This window comes from Tauraco erythrolophus, chromosome 3 (genome assembly GCF_009769465.1).
Source record: "Tauraco erythrolophus isolate bTauEry1 chromosome 3, bTauEry1.pri, whole genome shotgun sequence".
NCBI lineage: Eukaryota > Metazoa > Chordata > Aves > Musophagiformes > Musophagidae > Tauraco > Tauraco erythrolophus.
In genome coordinates, this window is record NC_141467.1 from 76,923,972 (window position 1) to 76,950,931 (window position 26,960).

General features: G+C 36.9%; 1 protein-coding gene across 3 annotated transcripts; it reads right to left on the reverse strand.

Annotated features, from left to right (window-relative positions):
• Positions 1-1,875: 1,875 nt before the first annotated feature.
• Positions 1,876-26,960, reverse strand: NBN (nibrin). 3 transcript variants are annotated; one of them, XM_086609446.1, is made up of 16 exons: positions 26,930-26,960; positions 25,200-25,333; positions 23,933-24,078; positions 22,489-22,648; positions 21,961-22,064; positions 18,005-18,122; positions 17,523-17,713; positions 16,324-16,424; positions 13,895-14,036; positions 13,183-13,446; positions 12,425-12,899; positions 10,305-10,376; positions 8,689-8,844; positions 7,556-7,669; positions 6,490-6,539; positions 1,876-1,942 (listed from the first exon to the last, which is right to left on the reverse strand). In XM_086609446.1, the coding sequence occupies exons 1-16, from the start codon at positions 26,958-26,960 to the stop codon at positions 1,912-1,914; spliced, it is 2,289 nt and encodes a 762-aa protein (XP_086465572.1). In that variant the 3' UTR covers positions 1,876-1,911. The 3 variants fall into 3 exon arrangements, with proteins under 3 accessions (XP_086465572.1, XP_086465573.1, XP_086465574.1); XM_086609447.1 differs by having other exon boundaries at positions 10,287-10,376; XM_086609448.1 differs by having other exon boundaries at positions 23,933-24,062; positions 25,196-25,333.

Here is a 26,960-nt window from a genome sequence, read left to right on the forward strand (position 1 = left end):
CTCACATGAGGAAGGAGACCCTACCATGCTGCCTCTTGAAACGATGCAATGGAGCTACTGTCCATTTTCATCTGTATGTGATGGCTTCATACAGCTGAGCAAAGTCTGGAAGGCTTTTCTCACTACACTTCCAGGGGAATCCCTCAAATTCCAAATTCTCAGGTCATTAAGACAAGCTCTCCTAAGCCAAGAACCCGTAGCTGTTTCATAGCTTTCACTGTTGATATAGACGGTGGAATCATTTTGGAGGGCAGATTTTTACACAGTGATTGCAAAAAGTAAAGGCATGAGAGGAAGAAGTGGGTCAATCAAACTTAAAATCTCAAACTGGAGTGCAAGAGCTTTTTAAGTCTTTCTCTGGCTTGGAAGGAGCTTTCAACAAATGGTTGCTGGAATAACTTGATTTAAAGCTGCAAATGAAAATATGCTTAAGGAAGAGAAAAAAAAGCTGGTTTTTTTTCAGCTCCAAGACCCTTTGTAACAGTAACAATAGTATTTGTGCTACATAATGCACTACAGAGAAGGCTATCATGACCAGGTATCAGCTGCATTTAAGTCTTTCTCAATAGATTCCCAATTCTTAAGACAATATCCATGAAAATGTGAAGCTCACTTAACTTCCTTTTCTCCCTTTCAAAGGAAAGCTCATTGGTTTTTTTTCGCCTGAATCTTCCTAACTAGCTAACAGGTATTTCCAATAGCAAGAGGATTCACTTGGCTTCTCTGCCACTAGATCAAGAGCTTTCAAGTTTTTCTTTTTTTATTTTCCAGGGAAACTCCCTACACTCTCCAGCCAGGTTTGGTTGGAGGTTTTTATAAGTCTTTTTTCAGCAGTAGGTTTCACACACACACTCACACTTGACTCCCAGAAACTATCAAATTCAGTCTTCTCCCTGTCTAATTTCAGTCTCATTATAAATAAAAACAATTACAGAACATGATACATCATTATATCAGAATTTACACTTCTGAGGAACGTACAAGGTCATTTCTCATCCAATACTACAGGAAAGTACACAGACTCTCATAATCTGATGGTTCTCATCATGCAGCTTTTGAGCTGTCTGTATACATCTTTTGTTCTTAAACAGCCAAACACAGTGCTCTCCTATTTGCAAAGGAAAGGAAATACACAGAGAAAGAAACCGCACTTGTCTCTCTCTCCCTTCCCAAGAAACCAAAATTAAAATGCTTGTTGCTGCTGAAAAAAATTTTGGTATCTTTTTGAGTTCAGAAGAGTGTTTCTAGTCTAACTGTAGGCTGTTCAAACAAATATTAAAGATTTGAAGACATAATAAGGCAAAAATCATTGAATTTTAGAATTTCGATATTTCTTTCAAATTTGCCATCACACAAAACTGGTGGCTGGCTAAGAATAATTTGATGTCACCAACTTCAAAAATAGGAAGAAGCTTGACCTTATCAATATTAAATACTTCTTGCTTACTCAGATACAAATTTAAAGTTTGGTCTAACTTACTTATGAAGTCTTCAAAAACCTCCACCTCAAGAAAAAAACTGACAATATATAAAAATTTAATTAACAAAGCCTTTCTGAAAAGAGAAAGCCTCATGCTAACTTCCTTTTTCACCCAAAATAGTACTGATAAGCAAACATTGGAAATGCAACAGCCTATAATAAAATCCTAAGAGGCTACGGTATTTTACTCAGCATTACTCTGAAGAAAATAACGTTAAAGTCTTGAAAAGGTGCAATGCATAAGTACGAAGCAGTGAAAGAAACTTTTCTTTTTCTTTAATAAGAGCAAGACTTAAAAACAAGTCTTACAGTAACAGATAGCTCAAATGGTCATACGTAGGTATGTATTACACACTGTAACCTAAGGAACAGCACACCTAAGGAACAGAAAGCAGATTTTGCTACAGAATCACTGTAAATTCAGGTCACAATTATCTTCTTCTTTTCACATTAGGATCGTATCTGCAACAAAAAAGAAAAATTGTCACAAATAAGTAAAACTTAGCAATATTCAAAGTTAAAAATGTTACGTAAATAGCTTCCTTATATATTCATAACAAGGGACTGGCCACTGTTCTGTCCTTCCCCTGACTGCACTTCTATAATTAGCTACAGTTGCTACAACTTGACTGCGAGATGTATAAGCTAGAACTTGTGCATGAACTATAAATAACTTTTACTAAAATTTTCACTGACTTCCTAGCTACTTAAAATCTTTAGATGTGATGCATCAACAAGCTTCTCCAAGCCTTTAATGTCCCAACATTAAGTTCCTTACTGAAAAAAAAAACAAACAACAAACCACACTAAAAAAACAAACCAAACCAAACACAACCTCAAAAGGGGAGGGAGGGAAGGGAAAGGAAAGGGGTACTGTGTATTCACAGCAATTGTCATGGTTTAGGCTGGTTGGCAACTAAACTCCACAGAGCCGCTCGCTCACCTTCCCCCAACCCCTGGGGATGGGGAAGAGAATTAAAGGAGAAAAAGAAGAGAGACCCGTAGGTTGAGATAAGAACAATTTAATATTACTACTACTACTATATGAACATATATACATGTACAATGATAACAATATATACAAGCAAGTGATGCACAGTGTAACTGCTCACCACCCCTTGACCAAGGCCTGTCCTGTCCTGGACTAATGATCTCGAAACAGGTAAGTCCCGACACTGCAACCCCAGATGAGCAAGAGGCCCAAAAATAGAGCGAGTGAGAGAGAGAGCACTCCGACAGTGAGCACCCCAGCAGAGCAAAGGCCCTTCTTTCCAGCTGACCCTCATTTTTATACTGGACATGACGCTGCATGGTATGGAATACTAACTGGCCAGTTTGGCCCTCAATCCTAAGTCTAGGTACAAATCATAAGGAAAGTCGTGGACCCTCTGTCCCGGCTATGCTCCCCCCATATCCTGTTGTGCTCCTGCACACTGGCAAGGACACGGCAGCTGAAAAGTCCTTGAGACCTCAGTGCCAACCATAAACATCAGCACACTGTCAGTGTTCTTCTCAGAGCAAGTCTCTGACTAAAACCAAAACACGGAGCTCTTCTGGCTGCTAAGAAGAGCTAACTCTGTCCCAGCTGAAACCAGGACAGCAACATTTGGCCACAACTCATTCAGACAAAACCCGTCTGCTTATTTCTTCCGCAGCATAAAGCAGTTCCTTGCCTTACCTTCCCCTTTATAAAGATTCTAACTGACTCTCAGTAACTCAGATCTACTTTCTGGACATACTAAACAGTAACCTGATCGAGTGCAATATGCTCATGGTTTACCTCTGCTTGACATTGCTATCCCTTGGCCTTCTCTTTCTCTCCATTTGTGCTTCATCTCCCGAAATCCTGCGTCACTTCTTTGAAATTCTGATGTGTTTTGTATTCATGCATGAATAACTTACAGACACAACTGAATGATCAGGCAGTTTTACTTCCACTAATTCTGCTCTCATTCATCACAACTTTTTTTGCTTAGACAGGAAAATGTGACAACTTGTGAGCCAAATTACATCACCACATAACTAGAAAGGTATTAGAATTCACTGCTGCTGCTATACAAACCAGAATTCTGGCAAAAATGAAATATGTATCCTTTGAAAGAAATGCTCTATTATTAACTGCTAATTAACAGAGCAAGCTGTTAATGCAGTTAAGATTTTCTGAATGGCTCTTACACATGTTCATATGCAATATCATGTTTCTTTGACAGTGATTTGGACAAAGACATCCTTCTTCACCATAAACATTTTTCTGCCTAAATGCAAGATTCTTAGTGTGAATGCAAGATTCTTAGTACATGGCAGGTGAGAAGTCAAACAGCGGTTGCTTGTTTCTTCACATAAAAACTAAGAAAATAATGAAATCTTTGCTAAACAAAATGTGATCCTTATATTAAAAGATCTCTTTGAATTTATTGCTATAGCACTGTAACACATTAGTTCTAACACTTAAGTACATCCTGGACACCAAATTCTATCGGAGGGGAGGAGGAGGGGAGGAGGAGGACGAAGAAGGGGAAAGATAAGCAGATAGGAGAAGGGAATGACACATCATGATGGAAACCTGCCATCAGGACACCAACAGCTTCAACCCTGTCTGTGACTGTCTACAGAGATGCTGACACTGACAGTTCATGAACATGTTTTTATGTAATCTCCCCCACTTTACCTCCAGCCGTTTTCCATGCTAAATAAAGCCTGGAAGATGTTTTCCAGACAGAAACAAATCAAACAACATTATTAACAACCGCCTGGTTGACGAGGGAAGGGCTGTGGATGTAGTTTTCCTTGACCTCAGTAAAGCCTTTGATACAGTTTCTCATAGTGTTCTGGTTGAGAAACTGATTAACTGCTGGCCTGGATAGGCACACCCTCCTTTGGGTTAAAAACTGGCTGGATGGCCGGGCCCAAAGAGTGGTGGTAAATGGGGCTAAATCTGGCTGGAGGCCGGTCACCAGTGGGGTTCCCCAGGGCTCAGTGCTGGGTCCAGTTCTGTTTAACATCTTTATCAATGACCTGGATGAGGGGATCGAATGTACCCTCAGTAAATTTGCGGACGACACCAAGCTGGGAGGCTGTGTCGATCTGCTCGAGGGTAGGGAGGCCCTTCAGAGGGATTTGAACAGACTGGATCGTTGGGCTGAAGCCAATGGCATGAGCTTTAATAAGGCCAAGTGCAGAGTCCTTCACTTGGGGTATAAAAACCCCAAGCATCGCTATAGGCTCAGGGAAGAGTGGCTGGAGAGCTGCCTGGCGGAGAAGGACCTGGGGGTGTTGGTTGACTACCGGCTTGAAATGAGCCAGCAGTGTGCCCAGGTGGCCAAAAAGGCCAATGGGATACTGGTGTGTATCAAGAATAGTGTAACCAGCAGGAATAGGGAAATGATCCTGCCCCTGTACTCGGCACTGGTGAGGCCGCACCTGGAATATTGTGTCCAGTTTTGGGCCCCTCGTTTTAAGAGAGATATTGAGCTCCTGGAGCGAGCCCAAAGAAGGGCGACTAAACTGGTCGAGGGGCTGGAAAATAAAACTTATGAGGAGCGACTGAGGGAGTTGGGGCTGTTTAGCCTGGAGAAGAGGAGGCTGAGGGGAGACCTGATTACGGCCTACAAATACTTGAGAAAAGATGGTGGGGAGGTAGGGGAAGGGCTCTTTACATTAGTGATGGGTGATAGAACAAGAGGAAATGGGTATAAGCTTAGTCAGGGGAGATTCAGGTTGGATGTTAGGAAGTATTTCTTCTCTGAAAGGGTTGTCAGCCACTGGAATAGGCTGCCCAGGGAGGTGGTTGAGTCCCCATCCCTGGATGTGTTTAAGAATAGGGTGGATGATCTACTTAGTGATATGGTTTAATGGGGATTAGGGACGGTTGGACTCGATGATCTCTAAGGTCTTTTCCAACCTAGATGCAGATGTAAAAACTACATGAAGTGGCAAACTTGGTTTAGACTTTTTTTTTTAATTAGAAAGTGGTTATAAATCATTAAATTAGGATTACAGTTGAAAGTAACTGGACAGGAAATCTACTGAATAGGATGATTCTCTCTTTCAAAGGAGAGATTAGGGAAAGCAGCACACAACTGAAGTAAGGGTTATTGAAAGAAAACCGCTGAAACAGACTGTATTTTAGAGGCAAATGTAATGAGTTATGGCAAAAAGCAATGGCAAACAGCCAAGGTGAACCTGGACCTACTAAAGAAATATCTCAAACTCCTGTGACATAAGCACTGATTAAGACAGAATTAATGACTCCACTACACTGTCAAGAGCATAGCATGATTGGTGTAAAAATGTCTCTTCTCAGTCTGAAAACTGTAAAGATGGTAAGGCATTCAGGGAGTTTCTAACGAGTTAAAAGAAGGTAGGAGCTCTTTCATTGTGAATGGGTTTCAAAGCAGCTTAAAGTCTCATAAGGGACACAGAGGGGCCATACTGAAGGATTTACTTAAGAGTGGATTTTTACATTTTTGTTTTAAATTCTGCAAAGCATCACTTCAAAGATAAAGAAAGCAGTCCTGCCAATTACTTTTTCACAGAACTAGTATTCTGCTGCTTGAGCTCCCTCAAGTGACTCAGCACAGGAACAGTCAAGTGCCATGGCCAGAATGAAAAAATGGCAGACCCCATCACTTTTTCTTGGGAGTTCAGGTGACTGACTTGTAAGATCGAAACACTTCATTAGGCTGTAGCGAACTCTAATGATGGAAAGCCTGACCCCGGAATCTCTTCCAGCCTTTATGAACAATCAAGCTTGTGCATATGAGACAGGAAATAACAACTTTGAGAAAGTTCTTATTTAAAAAATTGTAGCACATCTGAGTAAAATTGAAAGTTTAAAGCACAAAAAATTTGAGAGAAGCTGATGAGTCATTTTGGGTATATTCCATACATGGGAATACATGGAATTTTGAAAAAAGTAGTCAAAGAAGTCTTTTACAAAATTGTAATTTGTCCAAAAACAGACGTGATGCAAAAAATACACATTTTCTAAGTACAAACATGACTCTTACCTAAAGAGATCATCAGCAAGCGATTCTTCTCTTGCTTGTCGGTTCTGTTCCTGAGAAGTAAGTTTATTCAATATTTGATGTTAAGGATGAAGGTAACAAACAACATATTCCTGCACTAACACAGTTTTTCCTGAAGCAATAAGTTTTCTTTAAGTACTCCATTCTGTGCATATTCACACTAGATAATGTATTTCACCACTCAAGTTTGGCTACTGCTACCAACTAACGGAATGGATTAGTTTTTGCAAGGAATCAACTGTGGTCAGAAATGTTTTTTGTTTTTTAAGCATCACTATAGAAATTGGGAATTTTTTATCTCATTACTGGTGCAAAAAGAGAATTTTAATTAGCACTATCTATAGCCAGGGATTAAAAAAGAGATAATCAAAAAGTGTTGATGTAACGGGATGTCAATCAGGCTGTGGAAACAGAGTATTAATCATCAGCAAGTTTTTTTAAAGAAACTATTGGAAAATGAAAATGCTACAGAACTGCATAAACTGCTTTTCTTAAAAGCTAGAATATTTTTTACAACTTTTACATACAAAGGTGAAGAATTTTACAATACAAAAATATTAAATTTTTTCTTCCTATATCTCTTCAGTATACTTCAACAGAATTTTACTCAGATATTTTCTGTTCTGTTCAAGAGCAGAGTATCAATTGTACTATATAACAATCTGAACACAGCTAACCATACAGAAGTTCTTCCTAGCTCCCTGTCACATTTTTAGAAGTCACAAGTTTCCATAATGCTTATTTTGCTTATTAAAAAAACCCATCATTCTCTTTTAGGTTATTGATTTTGCTTTAAAACAGTATTTCTGATTATATGAATGTTGCATGTAAAACAAATTCAAATAATCAGCAAAAAGATAAGCCTTACTACTGACCTCTGACTTTCGGTAACTTTTCTAATATGTATGTTCCTATGAGCATGTGTGGACTGGCTGAGGTTTAATTTCACAAATAAAAGTCTGAAGTATTTCAGTAATGACCATGGGTTGGTAGGACCACTTAGATAAGTTAAGTTTTGTTTGATCATCTTTAAGATATAATTTCTTACCTCCATTTCTTGCCTTAACCAGTCTTCTAGCTCTGAATTCTTTTTAGCATGGTGAGCAACCAAATCTGATCCTCCAATAATGTACGGAAGTTGTCCTGCCCCTGGATAAGCTACCTGTCAGACAAGAAATTCTTACAATTACAATACAAGGCAAGCATATTGCAAGTAAAAGGTCTGATGTAACAAATTCAGAAAGTCTATTCAGATACCACAGAAGAAAGTTGGTCGGTCTTTCTTTGAGTAATATTTATCAGAGATCACATTTAAAAGAGATTGAAGTGAAAAAAAGCATTTCCAGAAAGCTATTAACTCCCTCCTTTTACCAAAAGGAACAAACAAAGATGACAACTTATATATGCTAAATAAATCTGACAGTACATTAAATGGAGTTTGAAAAACTTAAAAACTGATTTTTACTGATAGATTCTATTTTATCATCAGAATGTATAACCATCTATTACAAGATGAGGGAAAAGGAAATACTATCGGAAATTTAAAATGTTATTTAAAAATGAGAGCATACTCCTAGAAACCTGGAAGTTGCATTAAGTGACTCAGATTCTCTACAAAATATTTTACTGAAATACATTTCTAGTAATCTTACACTGCGTATTTTTTAATTTATTTTTAATATGAGCTGAAGCGGTATTCTTACATTGAACACTAAGAATCTTCTTGAAATTACTTTCAAGACACAAGCAAGCAACAATCTTACTTTTGTAAGATACTAGATTTAGTTCTCTTTAGAAACCCAAGATTAATTAGATAAAATGCAAGATCCTGAATAAGCATATGCTTTATGAGTAGGTCTTCAGATTAGTCAAATTGCTAGCTTTTGGAGGTTCAACCAGAAGTTATGGGAGGCATCACTTAATGACTTTTTCCAATTAACAGCTTAGAATATAGAGTACAAGTATCTGAATAATCTAACATGAGGTAGGCCTTTGTCAGCCTGGTACTTCTTCAGTCAATTAGCAAAATATTTAACAGTATAATATGGTATTTAAATTGTTTATTTATGTAGTTATTATCAATTAAAAAAAAAATCATAACATATTTCTGTACTCTTAAGGCAATACCTTTTAGTATTTTTAAACAGTGCCATCTTGTGACCATTTCAAATACACACTAACCTTTTTGAACATTTTGAAGTTTTTCTTTCCCCCATAGGTGGTACTTCCAGTAAGCTGACTGTTTTGTCTTGGATGGCTGACAACCAAGGATCTAAACTCAGTCAACAGAAGTCTGCTAGGAAGATTGCTGGAGTCATCTTGAAGTTTGTTGTGGTTCTTATGTGGGAAGAAAAAGGAAGGAACCCTTCAAGTGTATGAACAGACATACAGCATATCTAACAGCACAAACTTCAGAGAAAGAAATTACCATGAGCACAGCTGAGGCAAAAGTTAGGCTGAGGTGAAGCAGTAGCAGTGCTAGAAGCCGAGAAGATGGAAATACTTCTCAGCCTCCTTAAATACTACCAATAGAGCTAGGAGCTCAGTAAATTTATTTCTCTCATATTTACATCTGTTGAAAAGACAGGATCATTAAGAACTGCAGTAATAATAAAGAAGTCAGTGTACCTCATTTCACTAGGATTTTACTTCAAGATAAAACTTCTAGCAAAAAAAATATTTTTTTTCAATTTAGCTAACATCTAAGAAATACTTCTCTCGTCTCCTGCACCTTAACTCTTACAAGAACTAATTTAATCAAGTATTCTTACTCTACTGGAAACTCCAGCAAGCTGCAAGGAGGACAAAGTTGAACCTCTTCAGCTCAATTCTAGCCTACAGATTTACTATTTAGGCCAACTTTAGGGTTGTAAACTGGATCTGATCAATGAAGCTACCTTTTCTTGTACATGAGAATGCTTATACGTCACCAAGTTTGCAGGCACACTTTGCTGCTCGGGGCTAGACCTATGTGCATTAAAAAGGAAGTCCAGGTGCAGGACAAGTTCACAAGTAATGTTAAACTATCTCCATGGACAGCTCCAGCCCAAATGCAGTACAGCTGTTTTAAAACAAAGTAGAAACTAAAAGTCTCTTAATCTGAGGTGACCCTGCACTTTGGTATACCTGCACAGTATTCCCTCTCTTGGACTGTTTTTTGTACATATGCAAAAAGGTTTTATCCTGCCCCTTGTTGACTGGCTGTGCTCCCCTTTATCTCTTCAGAATCTTTCCACTTCAATTTCATTTGGCCTTCCCTCCTTTTCCTCTTGCCTCAGTGCCATTCCCAGCAATTCTACCCTCCTCCCTTCCTTCGTCTCACCTATAACAAAGTTAGCACGCCATTTACTGTTAATCAGTGTATGTTACATCTATTTTTTTCAAGGCTCCATCTCTTCCATTTTAGTTGTGATCTCCTTAGGGCAGACAAGGAGATTACATTCTCATCTGGTCTGTAAGCAGTAACCTAACAAAAACATCAGTACAAGTATTAACCACGTTGAAGGTTAATACAATTACATTAGGTTTCTGTAGTTTCATTTCATCTTAAGTATCCATCTCAATGCCATTACAAAAACTTGCAGATGAACTACAGTTCTCTCTGTCTTTTCACAGTCAGTAAGTTGGACTGTACTATTCAAATTCACACGTGATTCTTTTAAGGAGCACAATCTTCAGAACCTCCTTTACTCTGAAACAGGATCCACAAATACCATGCTCTTAAAAGCAAAGTTGATGCATTTTCTTAATGCTTCTCAAAGCTTGCTGTTCAAACTTACAATTAACTGGTTTCTTACCAAGACTGGCAACTCTTGCTTGATCTCATTTTTTGTTTCCAAAGTTGGAACTGATCCAAGTGCCTCTTCTTTCTGTTTGATTAAAAATTATTTAAAATGCATCACTGAAATTAAATGCAAATTTAATTACATAAAATTGTTTTCTGCTCTTTACAGTGGAACAAGCATTTTCAAATAAATGTAAGTATTTAGACAAAAATCTCCACTGCACTTTTAAATGCATATGATTTTATCTACACTATAACAATTGTTGAGTTTTTTTCTCTATTAAAAAAATCACTCTTATTTTCTCATATGTTTTTTTTCTTATACTAGTAGCAAGTTTTCTTCATGTGTACAAGGCTAAAGTCTTGCCAGGTTCTGGAAAATACTGTGAGAGCTTCTGAATATAAAAAGTAGCATTTTCAATTTCAAATGTTAAGTGTACATCTGTGCACAAAGGCCATTTCATTACTACGATAGGAAAGTATTTTGCAGGCTGCTTTACTCCCATAGTTTAAAACCAGATTTGCCTTTCATAAATTATTTTCAGTGGTTGAAAAAAAGGCAGATCAGCTTTATGCACCTGGTAGATTTTGAGTCAATTATTTACATTCTCTGTCTTGCTAGACACACAGGTGCCTCTATACTTAAAAAAATAGGTAACATAAATATACCTGTGGAGTTTTATAATGGAATCTCTTTCATATTGCACTGGAAATATAATTTATGTGAATAAAATAGATCACTATTAATTAAACTGTTAGAAGACTTTTTGTCAGCAAAAATCTTTAAGTGCACATCTGATAAAATAACAGTTTATAGTTACACACAAGAATTTGTTTTCCTTCATGATCCTGACAAGAAATTAGACTAGCAAAAACTTCCCAGGCCATAAGAAAATTTGAAAGACCATTTTAGTCTCGCAGTACAGTCAGACCCAATAGAAAGAACCTCCTCTCTAGTATAAAGAGCAAGAAACAAAGATTCTCTACAATTGTAAGACTTACCTGTCCTTTAAAATTTGCCTGTTAATAACATCAAAAACCTTATAACAAAGTCCAAAATTCACACTTTGTCCGAAGCAAGCTCCAGTAAAGTATCAAGAGAAGAGCATTACGCTGGTCTGAGCTAAGGACATATAGACAATTACTAATTGTCATCTGATCCAAGGTACTTTGCAAATTTCAGTTACTCAATCATACTTTCAAACGTTATTATTACAGCATTAACACTGCCTACATCGTATAAAAATTGACTGGACAGAAAGCTTTAATATATATATTTAAAATAAACAAAGATTAAACCTGTTCCTTCCCTCCTATTCTCCTCTACATTGTTAACAGTCTACTTTGCTAGAGCTCTCAACGTTGTTTTCCTCTACAAATCTGCTTTTGGGTTGTTTTTTTTTTTTTCAGTGAAATGGCTACTGTTAACTCAAAACTCATCACTTTTTTCATTTCTCTTTGAAAATTGCCTTGAAAATTGCCTTATTCTCAAAAACAAAAACAGAGAAATAATCAAGAAAAATAATCACAAGCTGTGTTTTGGTTTATAGTGTTTGCTTGGGGGTTTTTGTTTCCCTGTTTTTAAGAGGACATTAGTGATCTGAATTGCCTCATACAGGAATTTTAATAATCTTTCACGTGACATCTAGAGATTCTGACCTAAAAGATGTTGGACACTACCGTGGTAGTCAACAGACGAAGTCAAGTAAAGGTTTCTTCAGAAAATTCATTACACAAAGATAAAACAATTGAGTATTGCTTTAGTATAAATATCAACATTATAGTTAATACAACAACATACAATATGAGAAGTTTTTCTTGGACCAGGGATATATTCTGCTGTTCTACCTACAGTACATCAAGCAGAAAGAAAGGTAACTTTCAGAATACAAGCAGCTTTCAATTCACAAAGAAACACTGTCCTGAAGAATAGGTGTAACACTGCAGTGTTCACATGTACTAGATACATCATGTCTATTTTTAGTTCAGTGACTTGAGAGGTTTAAGCCAACAAACTTTATAAATCCACTTTCTGCATGCAGGCAGCCTCATCCTTAAAGGAGCTATCTGCATCCTTCTAACACAGTTGTCAATGTCAAGATTAGGCACATGAGAAGACTACAATATACTTACTAATATTTTATTCTCGTCTCTCTGCTTTACATTTACTTCTTGAATCCTGCTTCCTTTGGCTTCCAGACATCTTCTTTTTCGCGCATTTCCTTGAGCTTCCTGGTCATGATCTGCCATTTGGTCTTCCCAGTCTAGGTCTCTGCTTCCAAACACAATTTCTAGTGTCTCTTTGTCTTCAGATAAATCATCTAACTCCTTTCTCTTCCTTGGTGCATGCTTTTCACTAGAAGTAGTTTTAGTGCCTGTTTTATCACTTGCTAGTTTGCCACTTTCCCTCATAAGCTGTAGACCTGTGTCTTCTAATGGAAAAATTGGGTTTGGCTCCAGGATGTTATTTTCTTTTTGATGCTGTTCTGCTCCACTGTTCCACACTGATGAAGTTGTGGGTTCAGTGCACTTGGAAACAGGCGATGACCTTTCCCCTAGTTTTGCTAGTTTTGGTACAGATGTTTCTTCTCCTTCTTCAGCTCTTTCCCTTTGCCAGAAAGTAATTACAAAAGAAAAAAATTACAATAGCATTTCTGAATATGATTAGCTGCATTCACAATACAACAGCTTCCTGGCATTTTAGTGACTGCATTGTGAAATTCGAATGTTAAGTACTCTTAGGAAAAGCTGCCATTCTAGGACACTGATCTAAAAATCACCTTTTTAAGCATGTTTTGAATTAAACGTACATCCCTTGAATTAAAATTATTTTCCAGAAACAGCACTAGCATAACAATAAGGGAAGTAATGTCAAGAACATTTCAACATACCTTTTTCTAGCTACCTGGAAGTAATTTGTAATTGAGTTAGACTGGTGACGTGAAGTGCACTCACTAGGTTTACCAGCTTCTGAAATTTTAGATGGCGAGACAGGATGACTTTTTTGACTAAACCCAGATGTTCTGTTCACTCCAGGTATAGATGTTCCCACATTTAAATTGCCACTTGTGCTAGAGTTTTTCTTTACAGCAGCTATATCCTGGAAAGCCATTTTCCCTCTTCTGTCCATCTGAGGAGTATTCTCTATCTCCATACTATATTAGAAAGAAAAAAATATTACATGAACACACAAGAAGATACCATAGAGATATACTGCAGAATATCACTTTTTAAAAAAGCTGTACCTGTAGTTTGAACATACTTATAAACAATGTAGGTGTGCTAAAACAAATTGTAAAATCTGCTATAATACATGTATTTTTATAATTGTGAAATGGCTTGAAAATTTTTAATAATCAAGACAGTCAAATCAGATATGCTGTACCTACATTGGTATATGAAAGTCATAACTCCTATGTGATGTTTTCTGTTATCTACCACCCAAAAGCAGAAATTATCTCACTGCAGACAAGCAACAGCAATTTAATAAGCGCCATTTAGCAATGTGTATCTTTGCCCACGGCAATGATGCAGTTCCTCTGCCACAAAAGGCTGCTTCATTCGCAAGTATTAGCTTAGAAACTATTTCCATGAATACTTTACCATGTCTGCTCTTCTATTTCTGTATCAGCTACACACATTGTGCTGTTATCTGCAGCAGTTGGCATTATGGTTTCATCCACAGCCAGACTCTGAGAAATGGCATGCCCTACAACAGCTGATGCAGGAGTACTTTTTGTTGCAGCTGCAAGATCAACATAAGAAAAAAATTATAATGTTAATATAAAATCTGTGTTTCTTTGCATGTATCACCGCACACCAGTAATCACTCAGGTGAGATTTTTGTAAAATTATCTCAGTGCTGTTTTAATCAAAAAAATTAAGCAGCTTTATTAATTAAAAAAACCTGAAAGAAACAGTACTAAAAGACCAAATTCTAGGATTCAGTTTTAGTTAAATTTTCCTCTGAATTAAGTTATGGAATTTTGCTTAAATAAAAATGAAGTATAATGGGAAATCATATATTAATATGGACATAGGGTAATTAATAAATCATGCAATATATATTTTTACACAAATCTGTCAGAGCACAAAAATCCTTACATTTACTGCTTTATGATGATCTCTAATGTGTTTATTATATTTGAGATTATTTCTATTAATACAGTATCAATATTTACTATCAAAAACCCCTTAGAATAAATGTCTTCTACAGCCAATTTCTCATAAACCCCATAGTCAGGGGATTGCCTTAAAACATTGTTTGCTGCTCTCTAGTTACTCACATTATTTCTCTGTAAAACAGAAAGAATGGACAACATCTTTTACATTGCCTGTCCTTTCACTTGTCTTTGTCTTCATATACTTATGTCTTCTCCAAGTCAAAGGATACTAATATTTACTATTTAAACATGTCTCACTGTGCTTCGAGATATGGTTTTTTTTCTTTAATTACTCATCTCTCAGCCCTTTACATTCTTCTTGGATCTCATTCTGATTGAGACTATGACAGTATTATCCTTTCAGATAACTCATTCTTCATACATTCATTAATTATTTTTTTCCTACCACTGTAACCTATAGAGGAATAACCAATAATATTGGTAACTATCAACATAACCAATAATATAGACACCTAGGTCTCTTCCTGGCACAACGACATGTTATACATGTTGCTATTCATTGCTCTGAGACAAGATCAGGGGAAAGAGTCTTGTCTACAATCCCTTTCATTTGCAACACATAGAAGGGAATTTTTCATAACTCCCAAACAATAACATTTGTTCCCTCTTAGCAAACAAACTGTAAACAGAGCTACCTTTAAAAGCCTGATATGTCCTTCTACACAATTCATTCAGACAATTTAATTTATATCCAATTGAATCATTCAGACTGGAAACAAAAGTCAGCATTTCTGATTTATTCAGATGTCTGCAAGGTCAGTATCTTTAAATACAATCTGAGAATCAATTTATTTTGTACTGTTTTCTAAACTAACTGGATGACAACAGATCATATACAAGTTATTCATATAAGAATACCAGTCAACTAAAATATTTTTCAGAGCTCTGCCAGTACTACATGTATATCTATCTTTCTCTCTTCAAAATACATTTTTGAGTAAGTAACGTTCCTATATGTAAAGACAAATTTATGGGGGTTTTCTTTGATTTTTTTAAAAAATTGTAGGATTTGCTACCTAATACAACACTTTGTAGAACAGAACAGAACCTGCAATTCTATACATAGTTCTGACAATTTTATAGAAACAAAATATAGACTAACACTTTTGGAAGAAGCATGAAAAGTGAATAGACAAACAAAAACTCCGTCTCTCAAAAATCTTTATTACTTCTGTAATAGCAAATACAAATAGCAAAGTTAAGTTTCGAGTCAAGACTTGGAATGTCCACTCCCAAACTATTATTTTTAGGAAACATGGCAATCATCTCTCATTGTTTTCACTTGTTACGTCAAGATTATGTTTGGTTTTGAACTAAGCAGGGGGTGGCTGAATTTCCTTGAAACAAATTCCTTTTTGTGCAAAAAAAACCCCAACAACAAGCCTTTACAAATTAATTCCATTCTTATTCTCTCAATTTCTAACATTCACTTTCTACCTCCTTATTACCTCAGTCTTTTCATAAAAGACAACAGTATGGAACTCAAACTACCACATACATATCAACTCAGTGGCCACTAAAAATGTGAACTTCAGAAGATTGTTTTGAAGAACTTTCCTTTAAAGATCAATGTAGTATGTGTCTGCTTTTCACGCTAATTTTAGAGCTGCTAGAATTTTTTAATTTACATCTGAAAGTTATATAATTTTCAATGCAGTTTATTGCAAGACCATTAAAAAACAATTACCTCTTCAGACTTGTATACGTTTTTCATACAGCGTCATTCTATTTTAGTGGTCTTGAAAAACAAAACAAAAGAACTTTAACATTATCCATTGATGCCCCTGTACAGAAAGAAATACTGCCTCTTTAACATCGTTAATTTATTACTACCCTTTTTCCAATTACCTTTGTTACCAGGCTGCTTTTGAGGGTTGCAGTATTTTTCCGTAGACATGAAGATAACTGCCAATCCAATTTCTGCCTCAGGAATAGCCCTGAGATCCTTGCTGTTCATACACAAATAAAATAAGGACCAAAAAAAAAAAAAAAAAAAAAAAAATCTTACTCAGTACAGAGTCAGAGATGAACAAGCGAATGGGCACAGATATGACAAAGTACAAAAAAGTTCCATTCCTCCTTTCAAAAAACATCAGTCTACACCACAATTTTTCACAACACAGTAAGCCAGCAAAATTATCCATCCCTCTACCCGTGTCCTATACATACAAACTTCCCATTTCCTGCTGCTGCAGCCACTGCCTAGTCCCAGTGATCTGGCCAATGCTTCTCTCCCTACCTGATTTCTGGGCATTTAACCAACTGTGCTCTACCTCTAATTCAAAAATGTGTTTCAATGGAAAAGCGACTTGAAAGATTTGAGCACTTCTTGCAAATCATTAGGTACACACACACCTGTACTGCAGCCATGAGAAGAGCTTGAGTGCAGTTCTCTCTATTTAGCAGGAAAATTCAGAGGAACTAGCCTTAGGTGTTAGATTAAGGGTTGGGATTTTGGTTTCTTTTATTGTTTTAATAAAATAGCATCGTGAAAATCCTAACATCTATAAAAATATGCAGTCCACCCTCTCAAACAAAAAACCCCCCACCTCATCATCAAAACAAAAATTGATTTTTATTAAACAGAAGCTGCTCTTCAGAAACATTGTATGCAAATAATTAGATGGCAACGAACCACATGACCTCAAGGTGCCATCTCACCTGTTTTCCATTAAATAAATACGTATGTTTATTGAAAAAAAAAAATCACAGATGATCTATTTTCCATTCTAAGAATATATTAATTTTTTAACTCGCTGCCTGTAATTTCAAAGCAGCTTCCTTGCAATGAATTTTTGTAGAATTGGATACCCCAGGGGAAAGAAAAAAAAAAAAAGGATAAACCCCACCAAAGTCTCACAGAACTGCTAAGTCCTTTCTTTCCTGCTTCAAGAAATTGTAGTTACTATGCTAAATACTTAAAGCAATGAAGAAAATACCCTCTTTGTAAGCATTCTACTGCTTAAATATCTATGCAAACACCATGACTAATTCTCTGCAGAAATTCTGAAATTACCATACTGCTGTACAAGAGAACAATGCTGCACCTTTGCAAGACAGTCAGAATGGAATCAGACCAGTTTCTCATGGAGTCAGACCCTGGGATCTGAGAGTTTGTCAATCCCACATCAACAACACAAACTTCAGGAGAAAACAGTAAAGACGTTTCTTTTCTTCCCTCTGTCATCAATTTTGCTTCCCCTCCTCCAAGAATAACAGCTGGACCCAGTTTCTTGTGCTAAAAAGAGAATGCAAATAAAAAAAAAAAAAAATCTTAAAATACAGTCCGTTTAAAAGTATCAGCATAACAAACTAGCAGCATCATGCTTATCACTGATGCACTAATGCAGAAGTGATGTGTTCTGTTTCTCCCCCTGTATTTCATTTTGCGTAGGCAATCATATTGTAAGAAGATAAATAAACATAAATCCTTCTTTCCTGATGAACCCAGAGTAAGTGTGAATTCACAGAGAACAGAATATGTGCTTAGCTACCCCTGCAATATTTTTGCAATATAAAGCCTAATTACCTGCTTGGCAGTTAGAAATACAAAAGTTTTTCCATTGAATATTCTTTTCCTCTCATGATGCTCAGATAAATCCAGTTTTTCAGTGCCAATAGAAGGCTCATCAACTGGAGGATAAAAACTGCAAGAACAAAAAATTACAGTTACAAAATTGAGATTTACTTATCAGTACTGACTCATGGTCTTTTGTTTTAGAGTAAAGCTCTGAAGTTAAAATACCGCATTGCTCTGTTAAAACTATTATATAAATATTTTTCAAGAGATTGTTAAGAAGAATCTGAGCCTCTAATTTCTCAACATCTAAGCTAACACCAAGACTTCCTACTTCAGTAACTAAGAGAACAACACTTTTAGAAAATGTATTCAACCTATTCACTTCAAGAATCTGCTGTACACATATCTACATTATCCACTAACGATACTGACAAATGCGTCTGCAATCTCATTCTGCACTTACTCTAGCTAATAGTAAACCTCCACACAAAAGTAGCCATCTTGCTTTCTCTAGCCTTCAGGTGGGGACAGCCATCCCTCCTTCTCTTCTATCCAATCAAGAAATTGTGTACCGCCACACTAGATGACAGCAAATAGGTACACTTTTTTTGCTGGTGAACTGATTCACCCTGCAGATTCTCAACTGTTTTGTCCAATACAAGCAACCAACAGCTCAGCTGGGGAACAGATTAGGCAGAAGTGAAATTCTGTCCTCAAGCTCTACTTTTTGTCACAGCCTGTGATGTCAGCTTCTAGTTAATGATAGCATGTCCACAACAAAAAAGCCTCTAGAGTTAAGACAAGCATCTAACTGATAATTACAGGATCTTTGAGCCACATATTCACTACTGCAGCAGTTCTGACAGAGCAAGGTCAAGGCACATGCTAGAAAGGAGGGAAACTATAGGTTGATTTCAACTGTGCTATACTATGTCTGTACCTACACAGGAGTTTATGTATGTACTCTGGCTGAACAAAGAACTACTTATCTTTATTTTGACTACTGATTATACATCCCTCTCATACTACTATGCAGGGAAAAAAAGATGCTGAAACACATTCCCAAAATCTGGTTTAACAGCCCAATAAATTACATAAATACATACACACACGGATACGTCTTTAATTATTTTGTTCCTAATTTATGCAAAGATTAGCAGATTATAAGAAAGAAACATACTCCATAAAATGCTGAAATATTTAAATTTCTGAAAAAAAGGGCATTTATTATACAGTACCTTCACCATCCGTAAACAAACATACTAGCTTTGACTAGTACCACTATTATGCAGAAAAGACCCTCTACAGTCTTATCTTTCAATAAATAGATTTTGATTGTTGATGAGTTTCTGTTAAAGGCTCAGTTACTTTCTTCAAAGCCCTACACTATTGACACTGGACTGCTGTAATAAAACACATTATTTCATACAGAGCTGCACTTATGCAGCTATTAGTGAAATCTTCAGTTATTTTTCTTCCTTGCATGGGTTATCAGAGGGTATTAGAGGACTGGCATAACATACTTCACCATAAAAAGTCTCAAGTAAGAAGCCACATACGTTATGTGAACTGCAGGTTTGCAATTCTATGAAGTCTTAGTATAAACAAAAAGAAGTCGTAATTTTTTTGAACTTTTAATATTTTATTTTCCTAAGATTTTTTTTATCAGATTGACAGTAGTAATCAAGATTTAATTAATAGTCTCGTCCTGTATTACCACAACAATATGCCTTTCATATCCAAACTTATTTCATACCAAAGTTGTTCTGTGTCTTGTGGATGTACTAGCTCAGGTCAGCTCTAGCTACAGAGCACAATGTAGAGATCCCCTGTGAAAGTTAAAAGCATTTCTGGAAACTGAATGCAAACAGTTGCTAAGTAGATTTTCAGTATCTTCCCACAAGCTTAATCTTAAAAACATTACCTATTTAAGGTACTGTAATTATTTTAAATATAGATCTGCATATTACACCAGCTGTCTCATTTAGCTTGATGCAGAACTTTCTCCGTGAAAGCTAAATAATGGATATACTGCTAGTATCAATCACATTTAGTGAACTCAGTTCCTCTGAGGGTCTCAAAAGTTAACAAAAATGTTAAAGAAGGGAAACATATCCACTTGATTCTATTTTAGGGAGCATTTAACAGCTCAATTATATTGTCACTTCCCTATTAAAAGAATGGACAACATGAATCTTAGTTTCAAGAGTCCAAACTGCCATCAGCTTGTCAGCATAACAGACAGTAACAGCAGCCTTACAGCTAGGTAAGGTTAGACCATGCAAATTTCAGATTGTACAACCAATTGCTAACTTTTGATGGCTTGTACTACCTGTACTAAAAAAAAAAAAAATCTGACAGAAAACCTTATGTCCAGTATTTCAGAGAGGATTCTATTTAGTTTTCTCACATCCTTACAAAACAATGTAGAAGTAGAAGGAAAAATTACAATTCATGAAGTTTCCCTCTTTCTTCTGAAGCTGAAGACCAAATGAGCTTTAAGCCACTCACAGATGACCGATTTCACATACTACACAAAGCCCTGCAAATGTAAAACAGCATCTAGAAATGACAGAGTATCTGTTACTAACTGCTCCAGATTGGCACCTGTATTGTTCTAACAAGGTACTGCCACATTCTGTGAAATATATTTTAACACACAGCAAGCGCAGCTTATTGTGAATCCTCTGCAGCTTTGCTTTCACTACCATATGTGCACCACTGAGGTTTGTTCAGCCACCTCTTTTTTCCCCTCCTGTTCTTCAAACTATTCTACCAACAGCCATCATCAGACCCACTAAAGAAAATAAATTAAATTGCTATTTCCTAATACGTTATGTACATATGTATAGCCATATTCATGTAAAAGCAACAAAGTGACTTCTCCACCACTTATTTCCCTCAACTCAAGTGTCTGGTGTCCAGCATCCACCTGGTTAAAACAATACATCCAGAAAAATCATAATGTTTGAATGCATTTAAAGTAATTTCACAAATTTTTCTGCCTGTTAACTGACATTAAAAGCTCAACATGTTATTTTTCAAATGCCAAGTACTATTACAATTTCCATTCATTTTTCATTGTATCTCATTTCACAGTATCTTCCAAAGCATACAAAGAATAGAAGCGATTAAAAAAAAAAGTATCCATGAGGTTTACCTTTTAAAAACACATGATGGAAATTTCTCCCCTACTTAAATCATGCGTTCATACAAAAAAAAAAACCCAAACAATCTACCCAAACAACCAAAAGACAACTGTCTCCCTTTTCGAGGCAAAATTGTAGCATTACAAGCTCAGGTGAAATTCTCTCATACAACAACGAGATTATTTTACACCTTTCTACACAGGAAAAATAGCCAAGGGGCTATTCTGAAGTACTTATTTATTCTAAAGTAAGAATTTCCTGTTCAAGTTAATTTAACCATGAAAACAATGAGTATTTTATTCTCTTATAGTGAAGACCAATGCACATTAGTCTCACTTCATCTCTTAACAGATAACTAAAACCCCCTGCTATTTCAGGGAACTCAATGGTCAGGCTAACTCTGTTTTGATCAAAGTTTACTGTAAACTCAGTAACTAACTGTGCACTGGGAAAATGCCTACATAGGGAAATAAGCTTGATATAATCTCTTTTCTAAAAATACAATTTTCTTTATTTTAATGTATCAACTCTCAAAAGTTTAAATGTGCTTCAAACACATCAAACCACCAAGTTCCTATTTAAAGCTAGTAACATCTCTAAGCATATAGTCAATTTCAAGAGCTCATTTTATAACTCTAGGGATGAGAGCAAGAAAATTGCCTGAATATTAAAATGTGTGTCATATTAAGCATTCTTCAACAAATAAAGTTACTGCAATTCACATACTCTGTCAAATATGAACAGATAAATGTGCAGTTATTTGATAACCTAACTCACATAAATTTAATTTCATGACACTGAAAACCTGATACCTACCTTTCATGATTTGGCAACTGTTGCCTGGACTGAATAGCTTTGATTAATTCAACAAAAAATTCCGGTTTTATAATTGGTCGACCACAAATCAAAGCACATATAGTCTGAAAAGACATAAAATATGTATTTACTCTATAGAAGAAGCGCAGCTAGAACATGGTTCAACTGACATCAGCTTTTAAAGATCTTAGATGTGGAAAATATCACACAAATACAACAATACTGAATTTTGCTACTGAAAAACAGGACAGTTTTGCTTCTAACAGCCTAGCTTTTAATTGTTGTCTTGACCAAAGTTATGAAAACATGTAAGGCAACCAATGAAAATCAGCTACAGCCTTCAAAACTGGCTTTTCTCATTTTCTCGCCCTCCAACCTCCCATCAACATACATCTCTCTCTAAAATTGGAAAAGGAAGAGTTGGCTTCATAGCTTTGTAGAAGAAAATCTTGAGCAGGCCTAGAATTTAATTCCCATTTGTGGGAAAACTGCAAAGCAACGCCACCAATACGCAAAAGGTCAACGTACCTTAACAGTAACTTTTACTGACACCATTACAAGGTGAGTACACTCTTTTGTCCATTCATTCACTACGAGGCCTCCAAGCTGCTGGATGGCTTGATTTAAAGCAGTTTTCTGAGCAACATCTAAACATGAGGAGCAGACAACCAAAGGTTCATACTCTACTCTGCAAAACAAGTAAGAGAGAATTGCTTTCGTTATTTCACCCAATCATTATGATGAACAGAGCTGACAACTATCTTGTTTGTGTCTCAGGGAAATGTGGGCAGGGGAGGAGGGGAACAACACAAAAAAACACCTGTAATTCTTACCTAGGTCGAAGACTGTGCTTTAAAATTCACTGAAGAAAGTAATTACTGATTTTTATTCAGAAAAAAATAACAGCATTCTGACTTGATGTCTGAAATATTTCTAAGGACTTTTGGGTCTTTCACAGACATCACATAGAATTAATTAGTGCTTCAAGAATACTGCAAAGTCAGGGAATACCAGAAGAAATTGAGTGTATCCTTCCAAAGGAAAAGGTATGCTCGACAGAACAGTCCATGAACAGCTTAGTATTTAAAAAAAAGCGTCACAGAATGCAAGTTCAAGTAACTTTCTTTTTTCCTAACACTGCCATTACCCTGACCATAGCCTATGTATATTTGTAGATCTTCCATATATCAAACGTCATGACTTGATTTGATTTAGTCTACAATGCAGAAAGAAATTTAAATAACCTTTCTGGTACAAAAGTCACAATGTATCTGGTCTCATGGTATGATTCCTGTACCACATTTCAGGTATGTCTATCTAAAAATATTAAAAACAATTTATCGCAGTAAGCAGAGGAGAAAGCTGTTTTTCCTATCAAGTAATACCAGCAGCAGTGACAAAATGGAGTCAAATTTTAAGGAACAAAGCTATCTTCTGTTGCTTTAATGTTGATTTCAATGGTCATTAGAATTTGTTCTGTTTACCTGTCACTTTACCTGAAGGAGTGCTTCATATATTCAAACAGATAGCACTGGCTACTATGTTAAATTTGAAAAATTAACAAGTTGGGTTCACTAAAGGGAATGCAGACATACATCACAGCAATAAGCATTCAATGGCTAGTGCTGCACAAAGCATTCTCCAGCTACGTCAATACTTTTCTTGTCACGTTATGAAGAGCTAACAAGGGCTCAGGCAAGCTCTCTCCCTACCCTAAGCCTACCTCCCTTCTTTAGAACCATCTACGTCTTAGGATTTTGTTCTTTGCCTAAGAAACCCTGAAAACATTCACTGTACATGATACATCATTTTCGTTGATGCCTACGTGGAATGTAGGCAAAATATTATTCATCTCCTTTGCTTTCTAAAAACTCATCATTGCTGTATCGCTTGCCAAGTTGTACAATGTGCTAAAATACTCTTTCCAAAAACTGCAATTTTCTATTTGGTATTTTATAATCAAAGCACTTACCTAAACTTGCTCTCAAAGACTCCAAAGTTAATTCTGTCACCAGACTGCAAAGACACTGAAGTGCCGTTGAGTTTAGATCCATTAACAAAGGTGCCATATTTGGACGTATCTCTTACTGTTAATGTAGGGACTGAGAGAGACTGGCTCTGAAAATAAACATAAATAAGCCATTACAGTTTATCAGAATGACTTAGTTTATCAGAAACAGATTACCACCATCACAGATCAAAGCAGTAGGTAAGAAAAAGCCCACAAGATATCATCCTAAATAAAGACTTTGGATAATGAGGATAGCAATGTATAATTATTCATCATCTGTTTCTCACTACGAACGAACGAGAGAAAACACATACATTTTTAGCTTCAGAATTTTTGTGCTTCTTACAGTCATTTTGGAGCCTGTGCAAGGCAGTCATTCACCAGCCCAAAGCCTCTACTACAGTGATTTAGCAAGGCTCTCAGATTTATTATTGATGTTTATCCTACCATTCAGCCCTGGCACAGGTGCCCAAGTCACTTTCCCTCACTTCCTTCCACGAGTACGGTTATCTTCCACAAGCTGTAGGGCACAGTGACACCAAAACGACTTAAGGTCAGACACCCTCATATTTCCCCGATGGTTCACAACCCAATGTGCACACTGTCAGTCTGTTTTTATGAAATTTTGCTATGTAGTTATACACCATTTGCAATACTAAAAGGTCAAATAAACGTTATGTATTTAATTTCAAACTCCATATACAGTTCCATAAATGAAATTCCTGCTGACTGGCTTCAAAATGTCTGTAAACATTGCAACATAAGCGATAGTAAATTGCTGCTTGCTAATTCTCCTCAAGACGTTTTTATTTTCAGTCTCCTAGCAAATACAGAATTAATGATGTGAAGTGTGAACCAAGCCTGCAGTAAGACAGTTAAAGCACTTCCCAGAAGCAAAAACTTCTCTATGTAATGAAATTTAATTGCGTTAATTTTCCTGTTACAATTACTTCAATATAAACTCCTAGTGAATCTTCAGTCTGGAATAAAAGGAATGCTCAAATGGGAGCCCAGACCAATAGAATTATACCACTCAATTTCTCAACACAAGCAAGCAACCCAAAGGAAAGAAAAAATAAAAATCAAGATTAAGAAGAGACGTGATCAATGGTTCTACTCCAGGCATAAAACACCAGTGAGAGTGTAATGAGAACCTAGCTGCAAGGTCACAGTAGACAGAGTTGTCCTCACAGTGTATTGATAATACAGTAAAACGCTGGCTACTTACAGAGGTTGTTTCAGGATGACTTACTGCCAGAACTGCATGATTTCGACTGATAGATTGATCATCTTGAATTAAAATTGTGCAGTTTTTGCGTCCAACAACATATTCTGTACCACTTAAAAGCCGGTATGGCTCTCCTGAAAATAAGCAAGAGACAGAAAAATATCAATTTACAGAAAACTCCAAAACATCCAAAGCATTGAGGAAACATTCAGAAGTCTGTAGTGTATCTGAAACTCGACTTTGTTAACATTCATCATCTAGTAGGGTGACTAGAATGATGCATTTAGTTTACAGACAAAATCTGGATCTTCCCCTCTCCTTTGTTTTGTCCTACAAAAGGACACATTCTACAATAAACATAGTAGTTACAAAAGCGGCAGGACACTATTTTCAAGGCCGATATATTTTTTACTAATAGTTTTCTTCTTAACTTTTTTATTACTTCTTGAAGATTACATGTTACACATAAATAAAAAAAAATATGTTGTAAAATAGCTTTTCCAAAACACAAGTTTTAAGGCTACATAACTTATTAAGAGGTTCAGAGGAAATGAATGTTGGAAGATCTGCAGTGTAAATCAAACTGATACTTAGTAAGTTCAGTCTCTGACCTATGTTTTAGCTTGGTATCTGTCAGCTAGACCACATGGTGGCTTTTCAGTGAATGGCTTGACTACATCCAAAAAGTGTGTGTTACCTACTCGTTAACATAATCAGAAATGCTTCTTGATGAAAATGAATGAGTAATTACAGATTAAATTCTAGTTATCGACTCTGGGCAAATAACTTTCCAAATATGAACTGCACAGAAACGATGGCCCTGAATAGAATGACAATACCAGTGTTTTAGCTCTTGCTCAAGAGTTTTCCAGGCAGTAAAAGATAACTCAGTTCATTTCAATAGAAGTAGATACTGTTGCCATTAGGAGATAAACCAAACATCCAAAATTCACTCCCAACGTATAAGGAAATAAAAAGCAGATCCTGTTGTGATAGGACTGCTCGTTATACAAAAGAGAAAACATTTACGTCAAGGAAGAAATTTGTGTATTAAGTAATATCTAGTATCGAAGTTAGCACTGTATCAAAGCTCCTATGGATAAGGAAACTGATGAAGAACGGTACAGCGGCAACTCAGTTTCAAAACCCTGCATCCAAGAAACAACATGATGCCTTGAGTTCAACACTCGGTGCTTGAAACACCAACATAATATTTAGCTATCTTTTCTGAGAGACTCCTGAGGCTGACTTCTGCCTCAGCGCTCAACCCCTCAGGTATTTTAAAGCAGCGCTTTGTGTCTTGCTTCACCGGCTGCAACAGACATCGGGTCCGCGAAGCAAAAAGCGCTGTTAAATTTAACGGGAGCTGCGGTCTGCAGTGCTCCAGGGAAAAACGGAGGCCCAGCCGCGCACAGGAGCCCAGACAGACGCCGACTTGGGTCACCGCTTGTCCACGCCGGACCAGCGCAGCTCTGCCCAGGCAGCACGGACAAGCACGCCCGCCCGCAGACCCCCGCGGAAGCCAAAACGCCGGCTCCGGTCGCCAGCACACCGCGGCATCCGAAGGCAACGACCGACCGGCAGCGCCCGGCCGCACTCGCCACGGGCGGCGACTGGCCACCGAGGCCAGGCGCCGGCCCCGCCCGGGGATCCGCGCAGGCGCGGGCGGGGCAAGGCACCGGCACCGCGAGCCCCAGGCCCGGATTCAGCGGGATCCGGCGCTCCCTCACCTTTTCCTGCGGCGGGCACCAGCTTCCACAT